Source organism: Hyperolius riggenbachi, chromosome 10 (genome assembly GCF_040937935.1).
Source record: "Hyperolius riggenbachi isolate aHypRig1 chromosome 10, aHypRig1.pri, whole genome shotgun sequence".
In the NCBI taxonomy this organism is placed as follows: Eukaryota; Metazoa; Chordata; class Amphibia; order Anura; family Hyperoliidae; genus Hyperolius; species Hyperolius riggenbachi.
The window spans coordinates 50,052,087-50,071,927 of record NC_090655.1 but is presented as its reverse complement, the minus strand read 5'-3'; the positions used below and the strand labels follow the sequence as shown (position 1 = coordinate 50,071,927).

The window sequence follows — 19,841 nt, the reverse complement described above, 5'->3', positions numbered from 1 at the left end:
TTTCCCCGGCAGAAAAAGCGACGGCTTCTCTGGGAAGCCTCGCTTTTTCTGACTCTTCTGTCCCCCTACGTCCCTCTAAGCGTACATGTTACGCTTAGAGTTACATAATGTAAATAAACTCACGGCTGCCATCTTGTCGCCAAATAGTAAAACTACACCTAAATTTAAAAAAAAAAAAAAAAATTAACAAATATTTACATAAAGAAATTACAATTTACATCCCACCCTCCCAAAAATACCCAAATAAAATGTTTAATTAAAAGAAACAAAAACATTACAATAAAAAATAAAAAAACACGTAAATATTTACCTAAGGGTCTAAACTTTTAAAATATCAATGTAAAGATTAAATATTTCTAATTTTTTTTAATTATAAGCTTTTAAATAGTGATGGATGCAAAACGGAAAAAATGCACTTTTATTTCTAAATAAAATATTGTCGCCATACATTGTGATAGGGACATAATTTAGATGGTGTAATACCCGGGACTACTAGGCAAATACAATACGTGGGTTTTAATTATGGAGGCATGTATTATTTTAAAACTAGAATGGCCAAAAACTGAGAAATAATGATTTTTTTCTGTTTTTTTCTTATTCTTCCTGTGAAAATGCATTTACAGTAAAGTGGCTCTTAGCAAAATGTACCACCCAAAGAAAGCCTAATTGGTGGCAGAAAAAACAAGATATAGATCAGTTCATTGTGATAAGTAGTAATAAAGTTATAGGCTAATGAATGGGAGGTGAACATTGCTTGGATGCATAAAGTGAAAACGACTGAAGGCTGAAGTGGTTAAAGTCAAGTGTACCTGAGATGGGGCCCCTTAAAAAATGTATACATACCTGGAGGTTCCTGCAGCCTCTTCTGGGCTGATTGCTCCTGTGTCGACCTCAGTCACTTTCTCCTTCACTTGTAACTGGCCCCGAAAAATTCTCCAGTCGGTGCATGCTTCTTGCAGCCCCCTGCAGTCATCCTGTGCCCACGCCATACTTCTGCGGCCCTCCAGCAAGCAGTGACGACCTCTCAAAGCTGGCCAGTTGCAGCAATCGCAGGCTAATGGGCATGCATGGACCAGAGCCGTGTGCACCCTGATTGCGCTTCCGTTGCACATGTCAGAACGCTGCTGTGCACGGGGGTCGCGTGGCTGGCCAGCTTAGAGGGGGTTGCCGCTGTGGGCTGGAGGGTTTTTTTGTAGGCTTAAAATTTCCTTTAAACAAGTTTCTTTATTCACTTCTAGGTTTAATTGTTCTCTACAGCATTAACAATAAGACAATTACAATAATTGCCGTAATAACAATAATACATTCAGTAAGCTGCTATTGATATGTTTATGAGCGAAGCGCATGGAAAATGTGTCAGTTTCTTTCTCTCTCTATATAGAAATGTATAAATATATAAAACGCCCTGTTAGTCAGAGGACATTTTTCCAATTCGCCCTCACAGTAGTACATTTCATCACACTTTATGTTTTTCTTGAAGCTCTTGTGTATCTCTCCATCTTGTGGTTTTCTTCTGAAATGTCTCAGGCAACACCTTGTAAATAACAGGCAGCTGATTCTCAGCATGAGGTAACAGAGAGCGTATGTGTGAACCATCCCTCAGCCTCACAGGGCAGCCATGTTCAGCTGTGGTCAGAGCCGGTTCAAGACTTTTTGCTGCCTGAGGCAAATTTGTTAGGATGCCCCCCCCCCCCCTTCAAATATTTCACCTTGCTTCATAAGAGAACCAGCCCTGGCTATGGTAGAAATGAGGCACACCTCCTACTGCAATGTCGGGTGCTTGCAGCCAAGTATGGATGGCACCCAGAGCCAGCGTTTCCATCAAGGACGAGTGCTGCTGAGGACCCCAACCTCCCCCTCAATGGGACAAGTGAAATACAAAGCTGCTATTGTGCAGGGTCCCGATAACAGATTTTGTGCACTCAGCAGGGAACAATACAGGGGGAGACCTGTGGTCCGGCAGCATGAGGGCCCAGCGGCGCACCCCGGGAAGTGCAGAAAAGTTAAGGGAGATGTCAGGAGGTGCAGCAGCCAGCTGGTCCAGAACTTGCTGGGGGGTGGGGACAGGGGATGGGGGCCCCAGGTTACCTTTGCCCCAGGGTCCACTGGGGGTGAAAAGGGCCCTGAAGACACGTCCAAACATACACAAGTCCAAAGAATGGGCAGCTTTTAATATTAGGATAAAAATATCAGGATACTGTGTGAACTAGTAGTAGTACGCATGCCCTGGCCCGGTTCGTGTTCATTAGTACGCATGCCCAGCGATGCGCATCCTTGATAGCGCGCCTGTGGATGGGCACGCTTAGTGAAGTCACGCTCATGCGCAAAGCATGCCTGGCCACAGGCGCACAATCAAGGACGTGCACCGCCCGGCCAGGGCATGAGTACTAATGAACGTGTCTGGGCCAGGGCATGCGTACTACTGCGGGACATTGCGACCCGGTAGTACAGGGCCAGGTTGCCCATAGCTTCGCTGTGAGCAGTTCACCTGCATAGGTGAGCTGCTTGCACACTTCACTAGTGACTACCTGGAAACCCCAGCAGGAAATTCACTGCTCTGTGTATATTTGTACATTTCCAGTACCGATAGGTAGATACTTTATCTGTCGTTTAACTGCATTTAAAAAAAATGTAACGTGAACCAGAGACGAAGCACCCTCATGTATTTTACCATATATATCAGTGAGAACATTGGAGAAAACACCTACCCTGCTCTCTGTTTTATTCTTCACTGTTCAGCCAGCTTGATATCAGCCCTGATAAATTCCCCGACTGAGCATTCAGTCTGGCTTTGATCAGTCTTTTCAAGCCCAAGCCTGCCCCTTTCTGGCTCTGCTATAATGACTCCTGAGCAAAGCCAGACTAAATGCTCAGCCGGGGATTTTATCAGGGCTGATAACAAGCAGGCTGAGCAGTGAAGGATGATGCCGAGAGCAGGGTAGGTGTTTTCTCTAATGTTCTCACTGATATATATGGTAAAATACATGAGGGTGCTTCATCTCTGGTTCCCTTTAAAGACCATTTTTCCTATTGTAATACAGGAATACCTGTGAATGGACTGTATGCCTGACTAATGCCCTTTTGTGGCTGTTACTTATAAATGCGTGTGTGAAGGGTTAAGGATTTTTGACATTTGTGTAACTTTAGGTTAGCAATAATCAATGTATTGCACTTCATTATCACTGAATCCAATATCTGCCTCTTTCTATTGCAATGTATAGGAGCATCATTGCACACTAATGTATGTTAATTACCAGGAAGCATACTTTTTCGTCATCAGCCCCAACCAATTCATTTAATTTAAAAAAAAAATACATCTCTGGATCCAGAATGATTGCTGGGCCTGCAGGCAGACACATTCTTATGTGCGTGTGAAGTTGGTTAAGATTGAAGCTTAAAGGGATACTGTAGGGGGGTCGGGGGAAAATGAGCTGAACTTACCCGGGGCTTCTAATGGTCCCCCGTAGACATCCTGTGTTGGCGCAGCCACTCACCGATGCTCTGGCCCCGCCTCCAGTTAACTTCTGGAATTTATGACTTTAAAGTCAGAAAACCACTGCGCCTGCACGCCCGTGTCCCCGCTCCTGCTGATGTCACCAGGAGTGTACTGCGCAGACACAGACCATAATGGGCCTGCGCTGTGCGCTCTTGATGACATCAGCGGGATCGAGGACACGGCAACGCAGGCGCAGTGCTTTTCTGACTTTAAAGTCAGAAATTCCAGAAGTGAACTGGAGGCGGGGCCGGAGCATCGGTGAGTGGCTGCGCCAACACAGGATGTCTGCGGGGGACCATTAGAAGCCCCGGGTAAGTTCAACTCATTTTCCCCCGACCCCCCTACAGTATCCCTTTAAAGAGGAACTGTAGTGAAAATAATGTACTAAAGAAAATTGCTTTTTTTTTTTTTTTTGAAATATTAATTTATAAATTATTCAGTCAATGTTTGCCCATTGCAAAATCTTTCCTCTCCCCAATTTACATTCTGAAATATATCACAGGTGGCCATCTTTAGTTCTCCAAGGTGATCTCTGCCGAATGTTCATGCATTGAGAGTCTTATACAAAGAGGGAAATACTGCAACAAGGTTCACACAGAGGAAACTGTCAGGACCAAGGTCATGACATCACACTGTGGGAGGGGTTTTATAAAAATATCAGCAATACAGACGATAAAGTTCAATCCTGGGTTAAAGTTCCTAATTTTGGGGCTTTACAAGGATACCTCCAAGTGAGCGGAGTCGGGTCAATTTATTGCTCTTTTTCTTTATTTAGCCTGAAAACATCCTTCACATCCACCCAGAATTCCTGCAACAAATTAATCAGTAACAATAATAAATTAAAGGGACTCCGAGCACCTCTCATGGGTATGACTTTAAGCCAGACGACTTCCAACAAAGTCGTGCTATGACCCCTCTGGAGGATCCTCTTGCAATGGCCATGCGTGTCACTTCCTCTTCCTGCTTAATTCAGTGATGCACTTCTCTAACAGAGAAGACAGGGGTGATTTGGAAGTTATAACATAGCCAAGATGGCAGCCACGATTTTTAAATTGCAATTGAACGAAAACTATTTGGTGTAGAACGGCGATTCAAATGAAAGAGGAGAGTACAAGCTACAGAAAGGTATGCATCTTTAGGTACTTTGCAGTACTGGTCGGAGTCTCTTTAAACTCATGAGAGGTGCTCGGAGTGCCTTTAATAGTAATAATAATAAGAAGAATTGCATGCAGTAAATAATAATAAGAATTGCATACAGCAAATACATTCCAGTATATTTGAAAAAATTCTTCAAAGAAATGCTGATGCTTTATAAAGAAAAAGTTATTATTAAAAACTATTTTTGGATTTGGTAATGCTGTTTGTCACTTCATTTTACTTAAAAAAATGGTATGAAACTCAGCATTTCCTCTTTGCTCTAAAAGATTATTTACAGCATAAAATGCCACACAAAAAAATGTAGCAGGTCAGCATTCAAACAGATAAACACAGCACTTTGTTCTTCTATGGAAAGCCCTTCACTTCTGATCCCCATCCTCAGAGGAGATAATATTATCTTTTGTTTACATTGCTTGGAGTAGAGCTCCAGTTATTTTTTTCCTACAATCCAATAGGGAGCCCCATGCTTCTGCCAGACTTCAATCGGTTTCAAGACAAGCAGCAGCAGCGGTTGATGGTGGCGGACAGGACGGCGGATGAAGTGGACACGTGGCGAAGTGAATGGAGCGGATGCAAAACAGCAGGTATATGAATGAAGTGGCCTGGATACGCTTACTGCACCATTTCTGCATCTGCTGCGTGTGCGTCAAAGTGTGAATCGGCCCTTAGTGGTGTTGTGATCACAAACCATTGTTATACATATTGGAGTCTGAGGAACCTTTCACACTGGTGCGGTGCGGCAAATTGCCGCACTGCTCCCGAAGTCTAATGAAACCCTATGGGGAAGTTCATACTTCCCACGTTGCGGTACGTTGCGCCGGAAGTGCCCGATCTAACACTAGCACAGAACTACGTTACCGTGCGTGACCCCCGGCGACCTGCGTCATGTTAGTGTATGGTGAAGCAGGGTTTTTTAAAACGTCTGTGTTGCAACGTCGTGGCGTGCATGTGCGGAAGCATATTTTTACAATACGCTTCCGCATACCCGTAACAGGAAGTGACCACAAGAGCGGGTCACTTCCTGCTTGGCTGGTGGCCAAACAGGGAACATGCAATGTAATACATGTAATAACGCGATGCTCCCTGAAGGCCTGTTTCTGGCAGTGCGATGCGGTTCAGCGGGCGCGCCACAACGCTTCCGCTAGTTTGCAGTGTGAAACCAGCCTGAGGCCGGTTTCAGACTGGCAACCAGCGTTGGGGGAGCTCTGCAGTGCAACGATCGCATCACACCGCTAATAAAAGCCTAAGCCTATGGTGAATACCGCTGCGGTAATCTCCCTTTTGGCTGCAAGCCAAGCAGGAAGTGAGGCTTTCCAGCGCTCACTTCCTGTGGCCGAAAATTGAATTGTGCGGAAGTGTATAAAAAAAAATACGCATGCGAGCTGCAACGGGAAAAAAGTTTTTAAAAAATCTGCGTCGCCGTAGACTTACATGACTTCCGGTTCCACCAGCGCGCATGTTGCCCCACAACGCGCTGTTGCTTTTGCAGGGAATCGAATCTGCACCTCCGGTGGATCGTGTCGCACCGCGCCAGGTATGAAATGCTTCATAGACTTTTATTGGCGTAGCGTTACCCTGCGACAAAACAGAGGTTGGATTATGGGAGAAATCTGCCTTCTTGCCACAGAAAACAATGACTTGTAAAAGATGTCCATCTGTGAGTGTCATACACAAGCAGATTGCAAGCAGAATATTCATAGTGTGTGTTCCTCTTTAAGCAGTGTGAAAGATGAGAGTGGCGGCTGGGCTGACTCAGACAATTATCATCACACCAAGGAGCCCGAGCAGCAGAATCTGGGTCAGCCATACACACGCTGTCATGTTCCATCTGCGTCTCCCAGACTCTCGTGTGATCCTGGCAGACAAACGCTCCCCAGTCTGACGGAGGCTGCAGTAGAGTGGATTCTCAGATCTCCGGCACATGCAGATCACAGCGACATATCACCAGGGGCAATGCGAGCCTGTCGCCGGGGCGCAGAACTAGGTCACCTCATCACAGAGGTTTGCCATCGGCAGGCAGACGTGTGCTCAGCAATCTATGACTACACATTTCCTCTGGCTGTCTGTGACTGCTGCAGGGAGATCAGCTGAGGCTTCACAGAAACACTGCCATTTCCACTGAAACTGCAAGAAAATAAAACTCCACCAATTCCACATCAGGGCAGCACATGGCTAAGAGGCTTGTGCTCTCGCCTTGCAGCACTGAAGTCCCAGGCTCAATTCCTGGGCAGTATGGAGTTTGTATGGTTGTTTGTGTTGAATTTCAGTCATGCTGAATACAGCAAAGCCCTAGTTATCCAGAACTCATGCAACCGGAAATCTCAACTAACTGGCATGCCTGAGGGCTAACAGGGATTTTGTTTTGTGGCTTTTAAAATACTTACTGAGCCTCCAGCGATGTCTAGCTGCCTTTCTGCAGCACCTATTGGGCTCCTATGGGCTTCCAGCGCCTGTGCACACAAGTCAGTGTGTAATGTGACCTGATGCAGGTCAGGTGACTCACTGCCTTCCGTGCACGTTTTCCTATACCTTGCATTGAAGCGCAAATGCTCAGAAAATGGTGCAGGACCCACATTTGCGATCGGAAAGAAAGCTCATCGCTCATTTGAGAACGCTCACATTGGATTTCATTGCACAAGCACTTTTACAGCGCTTTTAAAAACGCTAGCATTTTTTAAAAAGCTAAAAATGCTAATAGTGTGAACAAGCCCTTAGGCCTTTTTCCCATGGGAGGCTGAACTGCGCATTTGTTCAGCCGCCTGCCCAGAAGCTGCTTTTCAAATTCCCTGCCTTCTGCTCCTCATGGTAAAGAGGCCTAAAGCTACTTGCAGACCAACCTTTTCAACTGATCAAATGATCTGGGTTTCAACCTTGCACCTCTTCACATTGAGCCCCTTGTACACTTGTGCGCTGCGTTGCCCCATGTAGTCCTCTGCGCCACTTCACTGTCGCAAGGGCCATGCAAGTCTAGGGAGACTTGCACAGTTCTCGTGCGCCAGAAGCATGGGCATAACAAAAGACCCTGCGACTGCAGGGGGGCCTGGTGGCTTTGGGGGGGGGGGCCCTGCTCCTCCAATCTGCATGTAGAGTAGCACAGGGAGCGTTATATTTACACTCTCTGCTGCCCTTCGCCGAGCTCCCGATCACATGAATCGCATCAGTCATGTGATAGGGAGCCAGTTAATGGCAGCAGATGGAGTGTGCGGTGATGCATGAAGAAGCCCCGCAGCACTGGAAGCAGGTTATATTACATGCACTACTCTGCATGGTGGGAGGGCGTGGCAGGGATGTTTGTTTACCAAAACCCTGCCTAGTTCCTGGGGACCTAGAGGGCCCCATGCAATCTTTTTTTGCAGGGGGGCCCCATACATGGTAGTTACGCCCCTGGCCAGAAGTATCCCAATCACCACAATGCTGACGCAAAGGCTGCAGTACATTACCACATGATTCATGCCTACGGCACAGATTATGCAGCACTGCAAGTCAATGAGTGACACAGCGAGTGTGCCTGACGGGAGCGAGGTGTAACGCAGTGCACATGCGCGGACTGATGGCAATCCCAGTGACGTTCATCCTGCCCAGCAGGGAGTAAATCGTTAGCTGGGGCGGCGCTATGCACATGACCCTGTCGCTGCACCGTGGCGCAAGGTTGTTTGAAGGCTGATTTCTGCGGTGCGATGCAGTGCAACCAGCCTGAATTATGTTTCAGCAGAATTGCCGCCATAACTGCTAGCTTTACACTACACAATGCAGTAGAAGGTGAAGAAGCCATATACTACAGCCAACCCAGGGCCAGTTCTAGACTTTTTGCCACATGAAGCAAACTTGTGAGAAAACGCCGCCCCACCCCCCCAGAATAGGTAGCCTCGAGGGGTCCCCTGAGCTGCGCTCCCCCTCCAGCTATTAAGCACAGCAGCTAGTAATATTAGGCAGCGGGCGGTGATGACTCACCTCTTCCACGTTCCAGCATGCATTCCACTCTCGTCACTTCCTGCAATGCAGTCCACTTACAATACAGTGGGCGGCATTGCAGGAAGTGACGAGAGTGGAACGCACGCTGGAACGCGGAAGAGGTGAGTCATCCACACCCGCTGCCTAACAATGTACGCTGCTGCACTTAATAGCCGGAGGGGGAGTGCAGATAGGGGGACTCAAGGGAGGGGGGTGGGTCTGACCCCCCTCCCCGCCACTGTGTCCAATACCCCCTTCCTGCCCACTACCCCCTCCAGCTCGGCACTCCCCCCACTCACGGCCAGGCTGGTGCCACCCCTCCCCCCAAATTTGCCGCCTGAGGAACCCGCCTCACCCCGCCTCATGGGCGGACCGGCCCTGAGCCTACCTAACGCCTGCTGTGCTCAGTTTACAGGCAAAAGTCTCAACTCATTCATTTACGATCGCTAAAATCCATCAAGAGAGTAGGTGATCTTAGCATCATTTACATTATACAGTATGTGATTTTTCTGTCAAGTCTACCATCTAATTTGTGGGGGGGAAAAGCCCATAAACTACAGCCACCTTTACACACCCACATTCTCTGCCTCCAAACCTGTCCTACAATACCCTCCATAACAGGCAGTGGCGTAGCTAAGGAGCTTTGGGCCACATTGCAAGTTTTACATTGGGCCCCCCAGAAATCTATACATAACAATTCATATGGTGTAACAAAACCTGCCTAGGACAGTCACAGTAAGAGAGGTGTAAGCAGAGGAGGGAAAGTTTGTCAATGATTACTACTAATTTAAAGGATATATACAAGTAATCATTACCAGCATAGCACCGTTGAAGCGCTAATACAAAGGTTGAGGGAGGGTCCCTAGATGGCTCCTCTGGTCCAAGGTCCTGGTGCGGTCACAACATCTGCATCCCGTATTGCTATGCCTCTGATAGCAGGGATTCTCAACCACAGTGTTCTCCCCAGAATTTTTTTCCAGCCGGGTGGCATGAAAAAGTAGCCAGGTGGGGCGAGATGAAAGAATGCAGGGCCAGTGCTTCTCTGCACATTTCTGCTTACAGCAGAGGTGGAGTTGAGCTGATGACAGCCGGGTGCTCACCAAAACTAGCCGGGTGGAGCACCCGGCTAAAAGAGCCTGGGGAGAACACTGCAACCAGGTTTTCACAAACCCTGTGGTTCCATGAGTTTGTGAAAAGGGGCCAGATTTAACAAGTGTGACACAAGGGATATACTTATAGGGGGGCACAGGGATCATGCTCATTATTAAGAGAGAGACACAGGGTCCAAACTTCTTGTAATGGGGGAGGCAAAACGGCCACACTTCTTATAATGGTGGGGCATAAGGGACACAATTTTATAGTGAAAACGATGGCTCATTTGACTTACAATAATTGCTGCATTTATGTATTTAATTGCTGCATTTATGGAAGGGAAGAGATTGCTGCAATTGTTTGGGGGTCATATTTGCTGCATTCGTTATTTTGGTGAAAATAACTGCTGCAGTGATCATTTTTGCATTTATTTAGGGGTGTGCCATCATTTCTAGTTATGTTACTTTGGGGGTTATGATGATTGCATTTTGTTATCTGGAAGGTGATAACTGCTGCATTTGGTGTCGGGGGGTCATAATTTCTGCATTTGCTATCTGGGGTTCACAACTGCTGCATTTGTTATTTTGGTTATAATTGCCGCATTGAAAGTTTGGGGAGCAAACAATTGCTACATTCATTATTTGAGGTGTAATAATAGCTATAATTTTTATTATTTTATGGTGTTAACAATTGCTATTTAGTAGGTTAAAGATTGATGTTTTAACAATCTTATCATATGGATGTCGAAAAGGGCTGTTCTATCGCTTCCCCAACCATCAACCACATTCTTTGCCCACTCAGATCCTAGGGCAGGGGTCAGGAACCTTTTTGGCTGAGAGAGCCATAAACGTCATATATTTTAAAATGTAATTCCGTGAGAGCCATACAATATGTTTCAAACTGGGACAGTACGCATGTGCAGTAGAGGGCTGTCCCTGTTGCCATGGTAATGTGTACACAGTTGATCCTTCAGGCAGCGGAAGTGTCAGACACGTCTTCAGCTTCTCTTGGGTTTCAGCAACATCAACAATTTCCCTGAGAGCCAGACAGGAGAAATACAGACTAACAGCTTGTACAATTAGCTAGCTAACTTGGGGGTTGATTCACTTTGTAGGACGAGATCCCCGCACCTTGGCCCAATTGACTGCTTGTCAAGTGACTGACAGCCTATTGAGCCAATCAAAGTGTGGGGATCTCTTCCTACAAAGTCACTGGACCTGACAGGATCCAGGGTGAGACAATTAGTTTTGTGGGGAGTGAGAGTAAGTTAGTAGTGCATGCTACAGCAGTAGCATGCCTACTTTGAAAATGTTGCTTGCGCTGTCACACTAAGCTGTGCTGCTTGGGCAGTGTAGCTTAGTGAATCAAGCCCTAACTGTGAGCCAGATGTAGCCATCAAAAGAGCCACATCTGGCTCCTGAGCCATAAGTTCCCTACCCTTGTCGTAGTGGCTACCTGCCCTGCTCTCTCCAACATGTACTTTTTGAACAGCCTTCTGTTTGCTAGATATAATAATAAAATTAATACCAGTACCAATTCATAATAATTTAGACTCAACAATATTCCAGTACTATTGATAAGTGTAAAGGTGGGGATACATGGATTTGATAATTATTATCATAACAGATGAAAACTGGTTCCGGGCCAAAATTGGTTGAAGGTATTGACTGGATAGGCTGGGAAATCTGGGGCAGACGTGGATGATCAGGTGCTTGGCAGTAATGGTGTGCGATAATCACGGATGACAAACTCACCCTTGCCCACTATCCCTTCCAAATCTTTATGTGCCCTCTGTGCCTGTGCATTTACACTTCACCTGTCACGCCATCCGCTGAACATCCGCATTTGGGTCCCTTGTGTTAGCACGTGGGACACATGTGTGATGTCACCCATGTGCTATAACGGCGGCAACCATGTGTATGCCGAAATACAGCACAAGTAAGGTAAAGTATAAATGCACCGGTGACACATAAAACATTTGGGGGAGAGTGGACTGGGATGGTGAGGCAGTGTCACAAGGCCGATTCCTGATTTCGTGCTGAAATTGATCGGGAATTGGCCTGCAGTGTATGGGCAGCCAACAGATCTCTCTCTGATTGGATTCAAACAGAGAGCGATTTGTCTCTTGCACGAATCTGCCCATCATCGCTAGATGTATAGGCACCCTAAAGCTTCATCTACACGGTACAAATTTTCCATCAGATAGACGGATCTATTAGATAGTTTTAAAAAGAAATTGCATCATGTGTAGACGTCCAAATTGTTTCAGATCAATTTTGTGATAGATTTTGCTTTGATAAGTACCCAAAATCTATAGCCCCCTCTACACCATTCAATTCCAGGCACGATCGATCAAATTCAATTAGAATGATTAAATCCGACATGTCCAATCAGGATCGTGTGATTGATTTGCATTGAAAACTAGCCAAAATCAATCACACGACCGATCAAATCCAGATTGGACATGTCGGATTTAATCAATCTAATTTAATTCGATTGCACCTGGAATTGAATGGTGTAGAGGGGGCTTAACGCAATCCAATTGGACTGATTAGAATAGATCTGTCGAATAGATACGATCTGACAGAAAATTGTACCGACCGTGTAGATAAGGCTTTATAATAGGTATAGAAGCGATAATTGTCATGGCAACACGGAGATAGTAACAATATGTACAACTGCATTTGTAACTAGGTGAATGGGGAAAGAATAAATAACGATGGTAATAATAATCGCCCTCGAAAAGCTGAACGTTCAGCAGATGTTGCTGGTCTCCGGGAAGATGGCGCCTCCCGAGGACATCCCCTGCAGCTCCGCTGCAGTCGCATAATACTACCGTGGGTCATCACTCAGTTCTCCCGTGCCGCGGTGGCCACGCCCCAACTAGGCACCGCCTCTCCGCTCCCGCGCTGCATTTCGGGCCACAGACGGAAGTAGATAGGCCTGTGCAGGGCTGATGGTAGAGGGAAGCCGTGACGTCACATCCGCCGAGTGTTGTGTTATTGTTGCGCTTCTGTGCGGAGAGACCTGCTGGGGAGACATCCGGGGTGAGTGACAGCTTCTGGGGGAGGGGTGGGGGTGAAGGGACCACAGTGGGGGGTGTGATGGAGGTCGGGAGTCCCATGCCTCCAGTGCCAGAGGATGAGAGAACAGACAAATGGGGAGATGGATAGCAGAGGACAGACAGATGGGGAAAGGGATAACACAGGAGGAGAGGACAGACAGGTGGGGAGAGGAATAGCAGAGGAGGAGAGGTATAACTGATGGGGAGACTAGGGGAGGACAGACAGATGGGCAGAGGAATATCAGAGGAGAGGATGTAAAGTTGGGGACAGGAATGGCAGAAAAGGAGAGGACAGATAGTTTGGTAGTGGAGTAGCAGAGGACAGATAGATGGGTAGTGGCACAGCAGAAAAGGAGAGGACAGATGGATGGGTGCATGACCCAAACAGGAAGAGGAAAAGTATACAAGGAGGGTGCAGATGCATGGGGTGAGGAATAACTGAGGAGTAGAGAACATATAAAAAGAGGACAAGTGGAGGATGGATAGCAGAGAGCAAATATATGGGAAATGAATAGCAGAGGTGTGAAATATGAAAGAAGAATGGGGAGAGGTAGAGGAGAGGCTAGACTGATGAGAAGGGGAGGATAATAAGAAGACAGACACATGGGTAGAAGAGGAGGATAGGACAGACTGATGGGAAGAGGAGGAGGAGGATAGGACAGACTGATGGGGAAAGGAGAAGGAGTAGATTACAGACTGATGAAAAAGGGACAAGGAGGAGAGGATAAGCTGATGTGGAAGAGGAGAGGACGGAGTGTTGGGAAGATTAGGGAGAAGGAGAGGACAGAGTAATAAGGAGAGGACAGAGTGATCGGGAGAAGAGGCTAGTATAGACTGATGGGCTGAGGAAAACAGGACAGAGTAATTGGGAGATGCATTACCAAGGAGGAAATAAATGGGGAGAGGTTTAGCACAGAAGGAGAGGACAGACTGATGGAGAGAGGAGGAGCAGGGGACCAACTAATGGGGGGAGGGGACAGACGGGTGGAGAGAGGAAGAGCAGAGGGCTCTTTCACATTAGCCAACGCGTGCAGGAGCCGTTCTCCTGCAAGCGTTGACTAGCCTGCGGCTGTCGTCGGGAATCTGCGGTGTAGCGCTGAGTAGTGGCGGTAGTATTAATTAACCTGACGGGAAACCGCTGATTCCCGATGAGAAACAGCTCCCGGGTGCGTCGTACCGCAACGCATCGAAACGCAGTGTCTGGTGTGAAAGGTAAAATTAAAGTCTATGGACTTTCCTTTTACCTTGGTTAACGCAAAGTATAGACTTTGCATTTAAACGCTGAAAAAGGGCTCTGGTGTGAAAGAGCCCTGATGGGGAGAGGCAGAGGAGACAGAAGGATGGGGAGAGGAACAGTGGAGGAGAAAGGTATGGAGAGAGGAACAGTGGAGGAGGAAGGAACAAAGGAATGGGGAGAGGAAGAGCAAAGGAGGAGGGGACAAACGGATGGAGAGAGGAAGAGTGGAGGAGGGGACAAACGGATGGGAAGAGTGGAGGAGGGTACAGAATGATGAGGAGAGGAGGAGGGGGGACAGTTGGATGGAGGGTGGAGAAGGAAGGGACAAATGGATGAGGAGGAGGAGGAGGAGGAGAAGAAGAGTGAAGGAAAAGGGGACAGACTAATGGGTAGAGGAGGGGGCAGATGGATGGGGAGGAAGAGTGAAGGTGGAAAGGACAGACTGCTGGGGAGAGGAGGAGCGGAGGATGAGGTGACGGATGGATGGAGGGTGTAGAAGGAAGGGACAGATGGATGGGGAGGGGAAAGACTAAGGAGGAGGGGATGGAGGATGGAGAAATAAGAAGCGGATGGGGGGGGGGGCGATGAGTGAAGGAGGCGGGGACAGACTGATGTGGAGCGGAGGAGGAGGGGAACAGAAGCATGGAGGGCGGAGAAGGAAGAGATGGATGAAGAGTGAAGGGGGGGGGGGACCAACTGATGGGGGAAGGATGAGTGGACATATGGATGAGGAGGAGAAGAATCGACTGATGGGAAGTGGAGGAGGAGGGAACAGATGAAGGTAGGGACATATGAATGGGAAGGAGAAGAGTGAAGGAGGAGGAGGCAGACTGATGGGGAGAGATAGATGGAGGGCAGATAAGGAAGAGACGAATGGGGAGGAGAAGAGTGGGCTGATGGGGAGTGGAGGAGGAGCGAACAGATGAATGGAGGGCAGAGAAGGAAAGGACATATGGAAGAGTGAAGGAGGAGGGAACAGACTTATGGGGAGAAGAAGAGTGAAGGAGGAGGGGATAGACTGATGGGGAGAGGAGGAGTGGAGAGGAGAGAAATGGCATAGGAAAGTACAGATAGAATGTCCACAAGAAACATAGCACAGAAGGAGAGGACAGAAATTGGGCAACAACGATTTTTTATAAAATTAGGCAAAATTAATCTTCAAATTGAGGAAAAATGGTCAATCCTATTGTGACTACTGTAACCATTTGAACCAGGGCTATGGAGTCAGTTCAAAAACCATCTGATTCTGACTCCCTACCACTGACACTCTACCCTGTCGGCAATCCCATTCATTTAGAATTGGTACAGGAGCTGACAATAGTTACATGTGTTAAGTTAACACTCAAATGCACTTGTTTAAACAAATTACAGCTCTTATAAAAAAATTACTCTTTTGTAATGTACTGAAATACATGTTAAAATGATATATGAATGTCAGTTCTGACTCCAGGTACCCAAAATTACTCTCTCCACAGCCCTGATTAGAACAGGCACATGTGATTCTACCATTACAAGAAACATAATTTCACATTTCAACATCTGGTTATCTGGTCTTAAAATGAAACACCTTTTGGATGGTTTTATGTTATGGTCCATCATTAAACCAACTAAACCATTACGGTCCATATCCCCCAGATGTTGTTGAATTGTGCCAGGCAGCCTCTACGGGCATACATTTCTTATATGGTAGGGGGAAGACTGACCAGTCGTATAAAGCAGGAAAGATGGGGGGGGGGGGGGTGCATTTAATTGCTGTAGCCTTGCAAGGGAACGTGTCCAATAACTGTATCTTAACATAGTTTATAACAATTTGGTGACCAGTTTTGCCAAGAACCAGAATTTACAGTCTTGGGTAATTGGGAACCCCATTTCTTCATGTAGGAAGTCTATAAAACGCACCTAAAATAAAGTGAACTCAATGAAAGAGACATAAAAGCTTAATGCTTACCCCTGTAGATTATGTCCATCATATTATTATGTCCATCTTGTGTCCCGTTCATCCATTGGTCCCCTCTGAAAACTGGCACCTATTTTTAAAATGGTGCAGATCCTAGAAAAAATGTGCCTGAAGACTCGCTTGTGCACAAGTGATAGGATAGACTGAGCTTGCACAGGGAACAGAGGAAAGACAGGGGCATACACAATGGGCAGTCAAGTGGCGTAGATGGGAACCAGGAATTGGTGTGAGTCAGCCAAACTTGCGCCGTAGCCAGCCTCTTACTGTTTTAAAATTTGGCTTTCTCAAGAAGTGAAATTTTTGGGCCAGTGATAACAAACTGGGAGGACCCCGCAGGACAACAGACAGGCCACATTACCTGCGTATTTATCATACCTCTGTGTTTATTTCCCATATTTGTGTTGGTGTCGGGTATATTATAACTTGCTTCCAGTTTACTTGGATAATTTAGGACAACCCTAAAGAAGGGATTAAGGCTTGTGTGGTAGTCCTGGTTCTAGAAAACTTGATGAGGTGTCAAGGAGTCATGTATGACTGGTGCAGTATAAAGGTTTGTGTCAATGTTGCCTTAACACATGGAGACACTACTTTGGGGTGCTACAAAACTAGACAGCGCAAGATAGAGCAGGGAAATTTGGGCGCACCATGCGCCACCATAGGCCGTAATGTGAATTACCACTATAGCAAAGCAGAAGACGGCGCCCAAATTACTATAAAAACAATGTAATTCGGCAACCAGCAATAGCTGGCAGCTGCAGTAAGTCTTTCACCCTGAGTCCATGGCGGCCTGGAGGGGGAATAGTAATGAACGCTGCCAGGACTTTTGCAGGAGCAGGGAGAGCCGTTTTTCGGCTTGGTGCTGTGCTCAAACTTTCCAGCGCCTCCTCCCAGTCTTCTTAGTCCAGTTATCAGGAAGCCACCATGTAGTCTTCTCTACGTTCCAAGATATATTGGGCTGTACATAAATTACTAATCGTACCCTTGCTTGGACCATGTTGTAGGACAGTCGCCTAGAAAATGTCGCTCTAGCATGCTGGAAATTGACCTCTGTGCCAAATTCTGACTAATGGTGATCTATTTTTGACTTGATAGGCTTGTAGTTGATCACAAATTGTAAGCCTCTGCTTGCCCACCTGCTTTTTGAGAATTGACCACAGGTTCCCAATGAGATCAAGGCCCCTTTCACACTATGGTGTTGCGTCGATTTCCGTCCTGGCTCTTTCGCCTGCTTCCCAGTTGCAGCAGCCAATAGTCTCTATGAGACTGGTCACACTACCCGCGATGCAGTGAAAGTGCTTCTGATGACCCAGAGGCGATGCAGACTCTGCAGTGTGTTGTCAGTGAATTTGAGTCTATGGCACTGCAACAGTCTATTCAATGAGGGGCGGAGCTAAGCAATTTACCCTGTCGCTGCTGCCTATTGATCCTAGTGAGGCTTTCCTCGCTGGTCTCTGATTCCCTGCAGCCACTCGCTGACCCTCTAAAAATTACTGACAAGAGTTTGACAGTAATCGCATCATGGATCAGAGCGTGGCCGTACTGCGCCTATCTGAGTATGGCTACGTCTGCACAGTAAGCCAGAGCCGCTTGTGCCATATCAGCTGGAGGTCCACAAGCAGCAACGGGGGACCAGAGGACGGCCTGGGAAGCATTATTAGAATGCAGAGGATTCCCTCTCTTTAGGTAAGTATGCGATTTTTGTAGTTATTTATGCCTTAAAGGGAACCTTAACTGGCGGGGAAAAAAAATTCACTTACCTGGGGGCTTTCCCAAGCCTCCTGCAGCCGTCCTGTGCCCGCGCCGGTCCTTCGGTGCCCTCCGGTCTCCCTCCGCGGCTAAGTTTCGTTTTCGGACAAAGCGTCCTCTTCTTCCGTATTCCCCGTCGTAAAGAGCCGTAAAGCGTCATGCGGACGCGCTTTACGGCTCTTTACGACGGGGAATACGGAAGAAGAGGACGCTTTGTCCGAAAACGAAACTTAGCCGCGGAGGGAGACCGGAGGGCACCGAAGGACCGGCGCGGGCACAGGACAGCTGCAGGAGGCTTGGGAAAGCCCCCAGGTAAGTGAATTTTTTTTCCCCCGCCAGTTAAGGTTCCCTTTAAGCTCTCGTTGGGCTCTATTCATAAAACCTTACCGCAAGTTTTCCGCTCAAAACAGCGGATTTTCCCGTCCATTTAGCAAAGTGGGCATTCATAAAAGCTGTTCACGCATGAAAATCTACAATCCCCCAGCAGAGCGAGAAATTTCCGCCTTCTCCAGTGTTTTTCTAAATTTATCTAGAAAAAAGTAACAAAATGGCCATTCATAAAGATTAGAGGAAGCGGTATGTGGACGGGAAATACCGCTTCCTCTGATTTTGCGGATTACATACAAGTGAATGGGACAGACCTCCCAGAGAGAGCAGTGCACGGAGAGACTCTGCCGGCTGAAGTGTTTCCGCATGCCTTCCGACAGCTTACCGCCAGCCTTCAGCGGGAGATCTCCGCTCTTGCATTGCAGCTGGCAAGATTTTTTTGAATGACCACCCAGAAGTGTAAAATACCGCTGCGGTATTTTCCCTCCAGGAGTTTTTTCGCCACAACTTTTTTATGAATAGAGCCCTTTGTTTTGGCAAATTTCCTGGCCACGTGTTTAGAATTTCAGTGCTCTAATCTCTGAGTCACTGTTACCTTATAACATGGTGCTCCATCATGCTTGAAAATGCATCATTACTAAGGGACCTTTTCCACTAGCAATCCCCATCACAAACGCCAGCGATTTTTCATTAATTTTGTATGCGATTGCAATCTTTCATTTGCATTATATTATCCCTCTTAACTACCTCAAGACCGCGTCACAGTAATGGGTGTGACCTCAGCGGCAGCCCTAGGACCGCCTTTGGCGTCGAATCCTGGGGCTGGCTACTGCAGGAGATCGCTCCTGCAGTAGCCGCCTTCAGTCTCCCAGCGGCGATAGACACGCGGAGACTGTTAGATGGCGAAACCGCCATCTAATAACTGTGTACAGCGCTGCGATCTGCAGCAGCGCTATACTGTGGACAGCCGTGTGACACGGCTGTCCCCCTGGGACACTAGAGAGCGATCGGCTCTCATAGGCAGAAGCCTATGACAGCTGATCGCCAGGATTGGCTGGCTGGGGGGGGGGGAGGGGTGTGGGGAAAAAAAATACATAAATAAATAAACAGTAAAAAATAACAAAGTAATGACACAAATATTTATTTAAAAAAAATAAATAAACACTAGGGGGGCGATCAGATCCCACCAACAGAGAGCTCTGTTGGTGGGGAGAAAAGGGGGGGGGATCACTAGTGTGCTGTATTGTGCGGCCCTGCAGCTTGACCTTAAAGCTGCAGTGGCCCATTTTGATAAAAATAGCCTGGTCTTTGGGGGGGGGGGGGGGGGGGGGTTAGCACTGTGGTCCTGAAGTCGTTAAAATCGCCCTAGAAAGAGATTGTGATTTGCAGATCGAATCACTATAGTGGAAAATGCTTCTCATGATTTCTATGATAAAGTAGCAACCCTAGAAATTTAAAAATCACTAGCGATTTGTGATTCAGCTGTGCAGTGGAAAAAGGCCCTAAGGCCTTGTTCACATTACAAATCGGTAGTGCAAGCGCTGAGCGATTTGGTTAGCTTTTTTCAAAGCACTTTTCCCTTCCCAAAAGCGCTTTTTGTAAGTGCGCTTCTAAGCGCTGTTTCTGAGCGTTTGTGTTTTTTTTTTTTTTTTTCTTCCTGACGTCATTCAGGAAGTGAACTCTTTGAACCGTAAAGGAATAAATACAACGTATTTATTCTTAAAAACGCTCAGGAAATCGCTATACAAAGCGCTTTTTCAAGTGCTTTGCGATTTCCCTTCACCTTGCACTGAGCAAAAACGCTCAGAAAATG

General features: G+C 47.0%; 2 protein-coding genes across 3 annotated transcripts in view; one reads left to right on the top strand and one right to left on the bottom strand.

Moving 5' to 3' along the window:
- LAG3 (lymphocyte activating 3) overlaps nucleotides 1-12,596 on the bottom strand; it is a 70,810-nt gene extending 58,214 nt beyond the window's left edge. The window contains exon 1 of the mRNA XM_068255220.1: nucleotides 12,534-12,596. Within this exon, the coding sequence (XP_068111321.1) occupies nucleotides 12,534-12,543 (10 nt within the window). The 5' untranslated portion in view covers nucleotides 12,544-12,596. The remainder of the gene's footprint in view (nucleotides 1-12,533) is intronic.
- Nucleotides 12,597-12,600: 4 nt separating this feature from the next.
- Nucleotides 12,601-19,841, top strand: part of MLF2 (myeloid leukemia factor 2) — a 49,265-nt gene continuing 42,024 nt past the window's right edge. The window contains exon 1 of one of the 2 annotated variants that reach the window (XM_068255222.1): nucleotides 12,601-12,744. The gene's annotated coding sequence lies outside the window, so the exon portion shown is untranslated. The remainder of the gene's footprint in view (nucleotides 12,745-19,841) is intronic. The other variant, XM_068255221.1, reaches the window with a different exon arrangement.